Here is a 13,047-nt window from a genome sequence, read left to right as displayed (position 1 = left end):
GGTGTCATTTATAGTTGATCATGAATATCTAAGAATATCAGACAATATCTGGCAATTTCTTAGAATAGAATACCGAACAATATCTAAGAAAAGCAGATGGAGCTTAATTGGAATAAATATAAGGTGCTGTACTTTGGTAGGGCAAATCAGGGCAGGATGTATGTACTTAACAGTAGGGGTTGAGAGTGTGGTGCTGGAAAAGGACAGCAGGCCAGGCAACATCCAAGGAGCAGGAGAATCGACGTTTCAGGCCTAAGCCCTTCAAGGAGGAATGATGAACTTAAGATCCCCAACCTTAGGTTCACCTGGACTACCTCAGCCACCTTCCTCCCCTTCCTGGACCTCTCCATCTCTATCAACGGTGACTAACTCAACACAGATATCTTCTACAAACCCATTGGCTCTCACAGCTACCTGGACTACAACTCCTTCCACCCTGCCTCCTGTAAAAACGCTATTCCTTACTCACAATTCCTCCACCTCTGCCACATCTGCTCCCAGGAACACCAAATCTGCCACCGAACACACCATACTTTTTGAGTAACTTGAAATGAACCCTGATCTGTTTCCCTGATAGCTACTTAGGGGGTTAACTGGGTTGTATCCTGAAGCTGTTGTTTATTCATTCACTGGGATAATTATTCTTTCATTAATGAAGGTCAGGATTGGTCGTTTGTCAGTCAGCCTGCAAAAGGTCGCGAATGCTCTTTCCAAAAACTGTCAGGAATTCTGTATTCATGGCCTTGGAGTAGGTCCGTTCAAAATGTTATTGTTTTCTTTTTTAATTAAAGGCTGGAACAGAATGTTGGTCTTGTTTATCTCCCCTCAACTATCTTGTATATTAATTCTCAGGTAGGCTGCCTCTATTTGTTTGCCCCACCTCACCCTAGTTCTAAACTTCCAGCTCAGTAACTGTCCCCATGACTTGTCCGGACTTGTCCTACCTGCCTATCTTCTTTTCCACCTATCCATTCCACCCTCTCCTCCTTGACCTATCACCTTTATCCCCTCCCCCACTCACCCAATGTACTCTATGCTACTTTATCCCCACCCCCACCCTCCTCCAGCTTATCTCTCCACGCTTCAGGCTCACTGCCTTTATTCCTGATGAAGGGCTTTTGCCCGAAACGTCGATTTCAAATCTACTTGGATGCTGCCTGAACTGCTGTGCTCTTCCAGCACCACTAATCCAGAATCTGGTTTCCAGCATCCGCAGTCATTGTTTTTACCTCGTTGCCTCTATTTGTTTGTCTGGCCTTTTGTATGAGCCAACATATGCTATTCTGTTCCAGACCATAATTTCCCCTTCCATTTGGTTAATGATGCCCTCTAGCGCATCTCATCCACTTCCCACACCTCCGTCCTCGAACCCCACCCCTCCAACTGCAACAAGGACAGAACCCCCCGATCCTCACCTTCCACCTAATCAACCTCCAGATACTCTCTCTACACTTAATGGTAGAGTCCTGGGGGGGGTTGCCGAACAAAGAGACCTTGTGGTGCAGGTTCATAGTTACTTGAATGTGGAGTCACAGGTAGACAGGATATTGAAGAAGGTGTTGATACCCTTGCCTTTACCGGTAAGCACATTGAGTAGAGGAGTTGGGATTTCATGTTTTGGCTGTACAGACCACTTTTCAGTATTGCATTCAATTCTCCTCCCTCTGCTATAGGAAAGATGTTAAACTTGAAAGAGTGCAAAAGAGATTTATGAAGACGTTGCTGGGGTGGAGTGTTTGTGCTATGGGAAGAGGCTGAATAGGCTGGGGCTGTTTTCCTTAGAGTGTCGGAGACTGAGGGATGACCTTTAAGGGTTTTATAAAATCATGAGGGGCGTGAATTCTGACCAGATTCTGATTCAGGACTTTGCCTTCTCTTGGTTCCCAGTGTTGCTCCAATTCATTTTGCATTCTAGACTTTGCTGGACTCAACCTGGCAAACTAACCATCCTTCTCACTTTTGTCTGCTGTTTCAGCATTCTCCAGAGTTGATGAAGTTTGTGTTCATGATATCCATATCCCTTAGTGCTGCATCCCCAGTGTTACATTATACGATAGGCTGTTAAAATGTTTGGGCAATGAGTTTCATAGGAATACAATTTTGCCAGAACATATCAATTATATTTTTCTTTAAATCAAAACATATACTCATTGTCAACAGCGATCCTGTTTGTCATGTTTTGTGCAAGGGTGCTGTGCAACTTGTGACTTTCCTTTTATCATTCAGACAAATTGGGGACAATCTAAATATCCCTAATGGTGTGAAAACCATCGAGGCAAATGGCAGGATGGTTATTCCAGGAGGAATCGATGCAAACACCTATCTACTGAAACCCTACATGAACACCACTAGTGTGGATGATTTCTTTCAAGGAACAAAGGCAGCCCTGGCAGGAGGAACCACAATGATAAGTAAGAAATGGACCTTTCCTCACTTCACCCCATCCCCACAAGCTTCATAACCTCTGACCCTTATTGTCTACCCATTGGAGCAGAAATTTGTTAATGCATGACGTTGAAATGAGAACTCAGTTGTTCTGTAAATTACTGGAGCATGCTAACATCATGCGACTGCTACATCAGTTTTGATGGAAAAGGTTCTTGCAGTAACATATGGTACATTGGCTGCTAAAACTAACAATTCCTTTTTATCAAGGTCATGAGAAAAAGACACAGCACATTATGAACTGATGGCAAGGTAAATTTTTAAACTTTGGTTGGAGCTAGGATCCTTTATTCCAGTTATGACATTTCTTGGTATTAATTCTGAAAAACTCACAATTGATTTTCTATACCATTGAAAACTAATGCACATCATTGGCTTGCTTTTCATTTTATGTCTCATTCTGTCCCTACTTTCACTCTTTGTGGTACATTTCCTCTATTTTATTCCTGTATTTTCACTTTCTGGATTTTTCTTCAAACTTGAAATAATGATAAGAATTATTTAATTCTATATATTATGACACTAATATTCTTGATTGTTCCTTGTCAGAGCTCTCTTGTTTTTGTACTGTAAAACTGTGTCATGATGATGGATGGATTTCAGAATTCTATACCCTCAAGGCAGACCTGTCTATGGGGTCACTGCAAGGACACTGCACACATCAAAGCTTGAATTTTTCTAATATGATTTACACAGGGTGGCTATCTTCATTCCAGAAGCATGCTCTTTTGTGTTGCCAACTCCCTACCCACCTACCACTTTGTGAAAATTCTCACCAGAGGTTTAAATGGCCTATACTGTGTATCTCAATATATAGATTCTACTGCAAAGCAAATAATGGAATATGTTGTACTGTAAGTAGTATGTTAGCTCGCTGAGCTGGAAGGTTTGTTTTCAGATGTTTCGTTAGCATGATTAGGTAACATCATCAGTGAGAGCCTCTGGTGAAGCGCTGGTGGTATGTCACGCCTCTCTATTTATTTCTTGGTTTGTTCAGTTGGGTGATGTCATTTCCAGTTCTTTTTTTCAAGGGAAGGTAGATGGGATCTAAATCGATGTGTTTATTGATGGAGTTCCAGTTAGAATGCCATGCCTCTAAGAATTCTCATGCGTGTCTTTGTTTCGCCTGTCCTAGGATGTGCGTGTTGTCCCAGTCAAAGCGGTGTAGTTCCTTGTCTGTATGTATGGAAACTAGTGATAGTGGATCATGTCTTTTGGTGGCCATTTGGTGTTCATGCATCCTGGTGGCAAGTTTCCTGCTTTTTGTCTGATGTAGTGTTTTTACAGTTCTTGCATTGTATATTGTAAATGCTGTTAGTTTTGCTGGTAGTATCTAATGAATCCTTTCGGTTCATTAGTCGCTGTTTAAGTGTGTTGGTCGGTTTGTGGGCTACCATGATGCCAAGCTGTCTGAGTAGTCTGGAAGTCATTTCTGATATGTCTTTGATGTAAGGTAATGTGGATATAGTTTTTGGTTGTGTTGTGTCTGCTGGTTTGGGTTTGTTTCTGAGGAATTAGCGGATTGTGTTTATTAGGAGCCCGTTTTTCTTGAAAACATTGTATAGATATTTTTCTTCTGCTGTTTGTACTTATTGGGTGCTGCAGTGTGATGTAGCTCATTGAAACAATGTCTTGACGCAGCTCCTTTTGTTGGGATGATTGCTTCTGAAGTTAAGTATTTGGTCTGTGTTTGTTGTTTTTCTGTAGATGCTGGTTTGAAGTTCTCCATTGAATGTACAGTTAACATACAGCTTCAAACCAGCGTCTCCACAAAATCAGCAAACACAGACCAAATACTTAACTTCAGAAGCAATCACCCTAATACCCACAAACGGAGCTACACCAAGACATTACTTCAATGAGCTACATCACACTGCAGCACCCAAGAACTACAAACAGAAGAAGAGAAATATCTAAACAACGTTTTCAAGAAAAATGGGCTCCTAATAAACACAATCCGCCAATTCCTCAGAAACAAACCCAAACCAGCAGACACAACGCAACCAAAAACTATAGCCACATTACCTTACATCAAAGACATATCAGAAATAACTTCCAGACTACTCAGATAGCTTGGCATCATGGTAGCCCACAAATCGACCAACACACTCAAACAGTGACTAATGAACCGAAAGGATCCATTAGATACCACCAGCAAACTAACGTTATTTACAAAATACCATGCAAGAGCTGTAAAAAACACTACATCAGACAAAAAGCAGGAAACTTGTCACCAGGATACATGAACACCAACTGGTCACCAAAGGACTTGACCCACTATCACTAGTTCCTATACATACAGACAAAGAAGGACGCCGCTTTGACTGAGACAACAGACACATCCTAGGACAGGCGAAACAAAGACACACACACATTCTAACCAGAACTCCATCAATAAACATATCAACTTATATCCCATCTACCTTCTCTTGAAAAAAAGAATTGGAAATGACAGCACCTACCTTAAGAAACCAAGACCTATAAATAAAGAGGCGTGACATACCACCAGCGCTTCACCAGAGACACTCACTGATGATGTTACCTGGTCATGGTGACGAAACATCTGAAAACAAACCTTCCAGCTCAGCGAGCCAACTTACATACTTAACATCAACCTGAGCTACAAATCTTCTCAAAAATTGCCATGTTGTACTATCTGTCATTTTGATTCTGGATGGAGTAGATGCCCATTTGCATCCAACATCCAGAGTTTATCCGCTGAACGTATGGCACAAGCCAAAAAAGTGCTCACCCACCCACACTGCGCCAAGTGCAACTAATCATAAACTAGCAACAAGATTCACAATGCAGTTTTATCTTTTTAATGTTGCAGTTTTAATCTTTTTAATTTTATATGCAACTTGTTCAGAGACGTCATTACACACTTCTGGAGCAGATGGCATTTGAACGTAACCCTCCAGCATAGGGACATTACCACTGCACCACACGGCCTGCCTAGTACGATGCCTGAATTGCAGGATTGTTCAGTGCAGGGATGTGGGAGTTATGGGGAAAAGTCTGCTGCAGCGCTGTTGAAGAGCTATCCAGTTAGTCCCCCTCTCCTGTCATTTCTCCTTTGTTTTCTCTTTCATTTACTATTCAGAAAATGCCCATGTCCCTGTTACCCTTCTGCCTCCCAGTCTTTTCCCAGCTCCATATCTCTCCTCAGTTCACTAAAATTAATCTTTCTCCAGTCGGGTATTTTATTCTGTGTTACTCCTTGTCTTTCTCCATCACCACTCTAAACCTTCTGATACAATGAGCACTATTACCAAGATGCCCCCAAATTGTGATGCAGGAAACATTCAGCCTCCACAGGGCACAGTTTGAGAAGTCGGCCAAGATTAAGGTTCAAGGACTCCTTCAACATGAACCTCAGGAAATGTGCGTGTCCGTAACAGATGGGGAAATAAATGCATAGGAATGAGCTACCTGGGAAACAATCTCAAGCAGTTGGTGTGGTTTCCTTTGAACAACAAAGAATACAGAGAGCTAAAGACAAAAGGCAAGCTGGAAAACTGGGCTGTCTCCCACATTCTACCCCTTGCGATCTTGGAGATATCTAATACTCTACTGCCTTTGTTTTAACACATAACATGTCCCACTCATCCATCACTGCTTTGCTCACTGATCTACTTTGACTCCCAGTAAAGCAATTTTAAAATTATCATCCTTAGTTCAAATCCCTCCATGGCCTCATTCCCTATATATCCGTAATCTTTTCATTCCCGCAAAGTATCTCTGCTTCTTTAATTCTGATCTGTATCCACTCCTGAGTTTAGTCTCTCCAACTTGGCTGGCTGCACCTGCAGTTTCCAAGGTCCTAAACACTGGAATACCCTGCCTACACCTCTGTGCTCCTGTGTCATCTTTAACACAAAATAATATCAACTTATTTGATCAAATGTGGCTGTGTTTATTACTCTGTGTAGGTCCCTAGGACATTTTATTACCTTTAAAGATGCTGAATCAATATGAGCTGTCATTATTATCACAATTACTAATATCAAAGAGCCATACAGCACGGAAACAGACCCTTTAGTCCAACTCATCCATCCCGAGCAAGTTTCCAAAAGCAAACTTGTCCCACTTGCCTGCATTTGGCCCACATCCTTCCAATCATTCCTATTTAAATACATGTCCAAATGTCTTTTAAGCGCTGCATCTACTACATCTTCTGGCAATTCATTCCACGTACGAACCACTGTCTGTATGAAAAAGCTGCCCCATGTCCCTTTAAAATCTTTCTCCTCTCACCTTAAAGTTATGACCCCTTGTTTTGAACTCACCCCACCCCGGGAAAAGACCTTTGCTATTTACCTTTTCTATGTCCCTCTTGATTTTATAAAGCTCTCTAACTAAAATATGGCAAACCATCATTTAAATATTGAAGCATTCTAGATTGTTCTGAAAGCCATTCTCAAATAGAAATAAAGAAGTTAAAAATCACACAACACCAGGTTATAATCCAACAGGTTTAATTGGAAGCACTAGTGCTTCCAATTAAACCTGTTGGACTACAACCTGGTGCTGTGTGATTTTTAACATTATACACCCCAGTCCAACACCGGCATCTCCAAATCAGAAATAAAGAACATACCATTTCCATTTTGACTTGTTTCCGTGCTGAGTTGGGAACTGGCATTATATTTCGTATTGTCATATTTCCATTTAATGAGCATATTGAATTTTTTTGGATAATTTCTGGTATCCCCAGAATGTAGCTTCAGGATCTTCAGAACTCAACTATTTCGCCTTCCACATTTCCTTGGATTTGATTTCAATTGTGAAAACATTCTGAAGTAAGGCAACTTGCTCATATTTGTTTAAGTTAAAGCAACATGTGTAACAAAGCATTGAAATTCCTGAGGAGTCAGCTGACATAGCAGCCACATCGAGTCCAAAGATGGATGTGTCCTGCTCTATGTTGAGTGGTACTGAAATCTTTTAGAATTTCTGTGTGACTAATCTCTTGACTCACGTCTAAATATTTTGTTTGTAGTTGATCATGTTGTGCCCGAGAAGAATGCCACTTTGCTGACTGCCTTTGAAAAGTGGCATGAGGCAGCTGACAACCGATCCTGCTGCGATTACTCCCTGCATGTGGACATTCCTCAGTGGAACGAAGGCATCAAAGAAGAGTTGGAAATCTTGGTACAAGAGAAAGGTCACTATGCTTCAGATAACATAACTGTCAAGGCATTGTTTGAGTTTCAGGGGCTAGACTTTACTGAGGGTCACGGTTCTCACCAGCCCACACTGTGAGAGCTGCCAGCCAATCTGGGAGAATTGCCTGAGTAGCCCCATTAGGGCAAGTAATGGACACTGCTGGGGATACCAGGGAATATCGGGAAAGAAGTTTCGTGGGCACTGGACTAAGGTAACTTGGGGCTTTTTTTAGACAAAGAGGTACGAGGGACTTGAGGACCCTTAGAGGTCAGGTTTGTGTGTCAGTTGTCCTAAAACATTGAGTTCACTTTAGCCCTTTAAGGAGGGAAATCTGCCATCCACACCGAGAGAGAAGGACCAAGATACATTTTGGGGTTTTAAAGGCATCACGGAATGTGGAGAGAAAGAGGAAATAAGAAATTGAGATGGAGAATCAGCCATGATTTTATTGAATGGTAGAACAGACTCGAAGGGCTGAATGTCCTAGTCCCACTCCTAGTTTCTATATTTACATGTGACTCCAAACCACAGCAGCATGGTGGATATTTAACTGCCCTCTGAAATGGCCTAGAGAGCCAAGCAGTTCAAGGGCAGTATTAGATGGGCAACCTTGTTGGCCTTGCCAGTGACATCCATATCCCATGCAAGAAAGAAAATATATTTTAAAGCAGGCCTGGTGTGAGGCTGGAAAATTTGTCACAAGTGGGTGTGACTGGCTGAGATGGACTTCAGGAGTGAGAGTCAATAACAGATGGAGACAGGCAGGGAGTGAGTGACAGGGTTTGCATAAAGCTCTTGGCTCAGGATTAAGTACGAGGAAAGGTTAATGTTGCAGGGCATTGTGCTGGCAGAGATCATATGGTTATGTTAATATTCGCTATTTTTTTTTGTATGGTTTGCTGATTGGTGAGTACTAAACTCTCATAATGCAGAAAGGAAGCTGATTGTTGTTCTGTAATGTCTGATTGGTTATTATTCACAGGATTTTTAAAAAAATTGAAACTGTAAAAAAGAAAAGGTTTTTTTGTACTTTTCTATCATATTACAAATCCTGGCATTCAACGGGTAGTAGAAATTTAGAACTTTCCCTTCCAAAAGGCCACTGATGTTTGGACAATTGAAGTTTCCAGGACTAAAATATGTAGATTTTTTTAATTAGGTCAGAATATTGAGGAACATAAGGAAAAAATAGGAAAATAGAGTTGAAGTATAGATCATTGTAAAGTCCACATCTTTTTATTTTACTCTATTTTTGAATATGGTCTGATTGGGAAAATGGACTGTATTCCAACAAAGGACTGAGGAAGGAATTGCTGTACTTTTAAAATGCAGATAATTAAAACTCACTGTGAGTTGTGTCACACAGTTGCTTTGTCATCAGTTGGGGAGGGTGTAAAATCAACTGCAGAGCCCCAGTGCGTGTGTAAAAAGTGAGATTTGATGGGCAACAGATTACTGATTGGTTTGTGGAATTGTGACAAGTTGTGAATGGCAAAAGTCATCAGCCTGACGATAACTCTGTGATTGATTCTTGAAAGCTGAACAGCTTGTGGGTGTAAATGATACAGTGAGAAGCCCTCGGACCTGGAGAAGGGAAAGTGGTGCTGATTTCTCTCCAGTGGAGTATCTTAAGCTAAATAAAGCCAGTTGTTTTCTCTCACCAGCTGCTGTGAGCTGTCGTTTTAAATAAATAAGTCAGACAGTTTACAATTTGTGAACCGGTTGCTCTGGGCCTCCTGTGAGGCAGTGATGGAGCCCAAAGGAAAAGATCAGACAATTAAAGGAGTTGAGAAAAGCCAAGCCAGGGAACTATAGACCGGTGAGCCTGACCTCAGTGGTGGGCAAGTTGTTAGAGGGAATCCTGAGGGACAGGATGTACATTTATTTGGAAAGGCAAGGACTGATTAGGGATAGTCAATATGGCTTTGTGCATGGGAAATCATGTCTCACAAACTTGATTGAGTTTTTTGAAGAAGTAACAAAGAAGATTGAGGGCAGAGCAGTAGATGTGATCTACATGGACTTCAATAAGGCGTTTGACAAGATTCCCCATGGGAGACTGATTAGCAAGGCTAGATCTCATGGAATAAAGGGAGAACTAGCCATTTGGATACAGAACTGGCTCAAAGGTAGAAGACAGAGGGTGGTGGGGGAGGGTTGTTTTTCAGACTGGAGGCCTGTGACCAGTGGAGTGCCACAAGGATCGGTGCTGGGTCCTCTACTTTTTGTCATTTCCATAAATGATTTGGATGTGAGCATAAGAGGTACAGTTAGTAAGTTTGCAGATGACACCAAAATTGGAGGTGTAGTGAACAGCAAAGAGGATTTGAGCTATAGGGAGAGGTTGAACAGGCTGGGGCTGTTTTCCCTGGAGCGTTGGAGGCTGAGGGGTGACCTTATAGAGGTTTACAAAATTATGAGGGGCATGGATAGGGTAAGTAGACAAAGTCTTTTCCCTGGGGTGGGAGAGTCGAGAACTAGAGGGCATAGGTTTAGGGTGAGAGAGGAAAGATATAAAAGAGACCTAAGGGGCAACCTTTTCACACAGAGCGTGGTACGTGTATGGAATAAGCTGCCAGAGGATGTGGTGGAGGCTGGTACAATTGCAACATTTAAGAGGCATTCGGATGGGTATATGAATAGGAAGGATTTGGAGGGATGTGGGCTGGGTGCTGGCAGGTGGGGCTAGATTGGGTTGGGATATCTGGTCGGCGTGGCCAGGTTGGACCGAAGGGTCTGTTTCCATGCTGTACATCTCTATGACTCTAAATGATAGGAACATCCCATCGAACCCTGAGGACTGCTGCCATTGAACTCCTTCCCCAGTCATTTGTCTGACCCCCCCAACTCTTTTTTATTTGTCTGTGGGTGAACAGAGTTAGAGTTTTAAGAAGGATGTTATATGTCTCATTGTTGTTTACTGTGGTTAGAGTCTATTATTTGTAGTAAATAGTTCTTGTTAAGTCAGAAATCTAGTCCACATTTTCTGTGAACCTGAATCTGTCTGATAAGTAAATTGGAGCTTTGTGCACTGTGCTAAAATTTTTTTAGCATTTCTAATGACTCTGGGAATATCAGTGCTTGATTTCCAGTCCACTATGTGAGTGGGATGTAACAATCATCACAGTCTAATCCAATGGTGCACTTGGCTGAAGAGACTAAATGGTTCTGTTTCTAATTAAGTCTTCCCTTTGTCTTCATTTTAATATTGAATTATGATGCCTTATCTTAATTGTCTTTTGCCAACCCCTCATTTTGCCCCCTCCTGCCTCCTATGATAGCCTTGCCTTTCCTGCCTCCTTTAAATTCGGTTTCCATTAAAATACCTCTCTTTGCACAGAGGCACCTTTTGGTGTCACATGGTGCTCTGACACGATACGATATCTAGAGACAATATTGCATTTGTTTCTCCAGGTAAGTTAGAAATGGGGGTAGGAACACTTGTTAAAGCATCAAAACCTATAAATAAATGAAAATAAAAATCAAAGCAGCTATTACATTATTAGACCCAATAGTATTTATCAGAGAGAACACTGCAGATTGGTGAACACCAAATCCTAACACCCGTCTTGTCGCTGTTGCATTGTGCTGAGATAATTTGGAAAGGCCAACTAAACTGAAATTAAAGTTAATTTTCTTACACAAATCTAGCATGCCCTCTTATTTATAACTGTGAGGCAACAGTGCTAACCACTGTGCCACCGTGCCGCCCACTACCACCGTGCCGCCCACAAGGTTTTAACCTTCTGAAAGAAAATGTCCTCTCAACAACCCATCCGCTGTTGTGCAGTGAAAGTCTTTCTGGCTCCACTGGTGAGGCTAGGCAGGTAAGAAGAGCTTCGGCCCCACCTGGAAAGCGGTACCCTCCATCCCCATGCTGCCAGAAAACCAGGTCCAGCCAACTGGCATGTTTTCCCTGGGCCTAAACATAACCCTCTGACATTTACCTTATGTGACCACTTAAAACAGAAATTACTGGAGAAATTCAGCCAGGAGAATGCTCTGAAGATAGGTCATTGGACCTGAAAATGGTAACTCTGCTTTCATTCTGTTGCTGCTGCCAGACCTGTTGAGTTTCTCCAGCAATTTCTGTCTTTATCTCAGACTTCTAACATCCGCCATTCTTTGTTTTAATTTGAAGCTGTTATATTGAAGCTGTTATGTTCTCTGGAAAAGTAGCTGGCATGGTGCTGGCAACAAACATTGTGTGTCCATTGTCTCTATACTCACCCTCATCAGAGCCTAAAAATCCAGCACCCTGCTATCTGCCAAGCTTCACAGATCTGGTTCAGGTCAGGTACATTAAGGTACCTAGTAGCTCCTCAGGCTCCTCTGTTGTCCTAGAATATAGTGTGAAAAGGTTATGTAACTTCTCACTTTCGATCATTATCTAATCACCAATGAGAACATGCCTTGGTGTGAGCATAGCTGTGGGAAGGATTGAGTTCCATTGCAACACTTTTACGGTTAATCAAATTATTCACATTTAGCATCAAAGCAATCTGCATAAGGCATATTACCTTCTGGAGACTGGTCAAGTTGATACACTTTCAGGACTATAGGGGAGAAAGAGGAGGAAATCCAAGAAGGCAAGGTTTTTTTTGGAATTGCTTCATGTGGTTAAATTAAGATTACATAACAAATCTTCCAAATTTATTCTGCCGTGTCCATATTTCCCACTGAGGAATCTATATTGGAAATTCGGCCTCGGAAATTTGTGGATGAGCTCAACTCTGCCCATAATTTTTGATATGTGCTCTCAGCAGCCAAAACACGATGTGGAACCTCAAAGCCAGACATTTATCTCTGAAATCTATTTATTGTAACATATCATAGTTTGACTTCCTATATTTTACAATGTAAATGTTACAGATATGAACTAAATTCATGTTTTAATAGTTGGTGGATGTACTCTGGATCTAAATATAATCTCCTTTTCTGAAAACAGATATTAATTCTTTTCAAGTCTACATGGCATATAAAGACATGTTCCAGATGACAGACAGTGAGGTAAAGTAGAAGATGTTTTTCTTTATATTAGGGGGTAGTTAACCCAGGATCTCTCAATGAGATTTTAATGATATTTCATTAGGACTTGGAGAGAAATGGGCAGTTAGAAGACATCATATCAGGGTAACCACTATAACAAGAGAATCCAACCTGAGTTTGCAATGGGACTGTGGCTTAAAGTTTCATAGAATGCTGTGTTTTATTTTCTGAGGATTGAGTTTGAAGACGGCTCAGATTGGTGTGCAGAAAGATGTGTATGGGATAGATTTACTAATAATTCTGTATTTTGCAAAAGTAAAGTTTTATTTCATGCTGCACGTTTAAACTTCCCATGCATATCTTAGAATTGACCAGAAAGATAAGTATAATCATCCAGGCCATCCATCCAACCCTTTAAGTTTCTGCTTTAACTCTTGGTCAATC

General features: G+C 41.4%; 1 protein-coding gene across 2 annotated transcripts in view; it reads left to right on the top strand.

Annotated features, from left to right (window-relative positions):
• The window catches only part of LOC140485655 (dihydropyrimidinase-related protein 1-like), a 58,981-nt gene that overhangs the window by 25,905 nt on the left and 20,029 nt on the right, over positions 1 to 13,047 (top strand). For both annotated transcript variants that reach the window (XM_072584031.1, XM_072584032.1), the window contains exons 3-5: positions 2,227 to 2,411; positions 7,448 to 7,612; positions 12,563 to 12,624. In XM_072584031.1, coding sequence (XP_072440132.1) covers positions 2,227 to 2,411; positions 7,448 to 7,612; positions 12,563 to 12,624 — 412 coding nt within the window. The remainder of the gene's footprint in view (positions 1 to 2,226; positions 2,412 to 7,447; positions 7,613 to 12,562; positions 12,625 to 13,047) is intronic.

Source organism: Chiloscyllium punctatum, chromosome 14, assembly GCF_047496795.1.
Source record: "Chiloscyllium punctatum isolate Juve2018m chromosome 14, sChiPun1.3, whole genome shotgun sequence".
In the NCBI taxonomy this organism is placed as follows: Eukaryota; Metazoa; Chordata; class Chondrichthyes; order Orectolobiformes; family Hemiscylliidae; genus Chiloscyllium; species Chiloscyllium punctatum.
The sequence above is the reverse complement of the archived record's forward strand: the minus strand, read 5'-3'. Positions and strand labels throughout refer to the sequence as shown.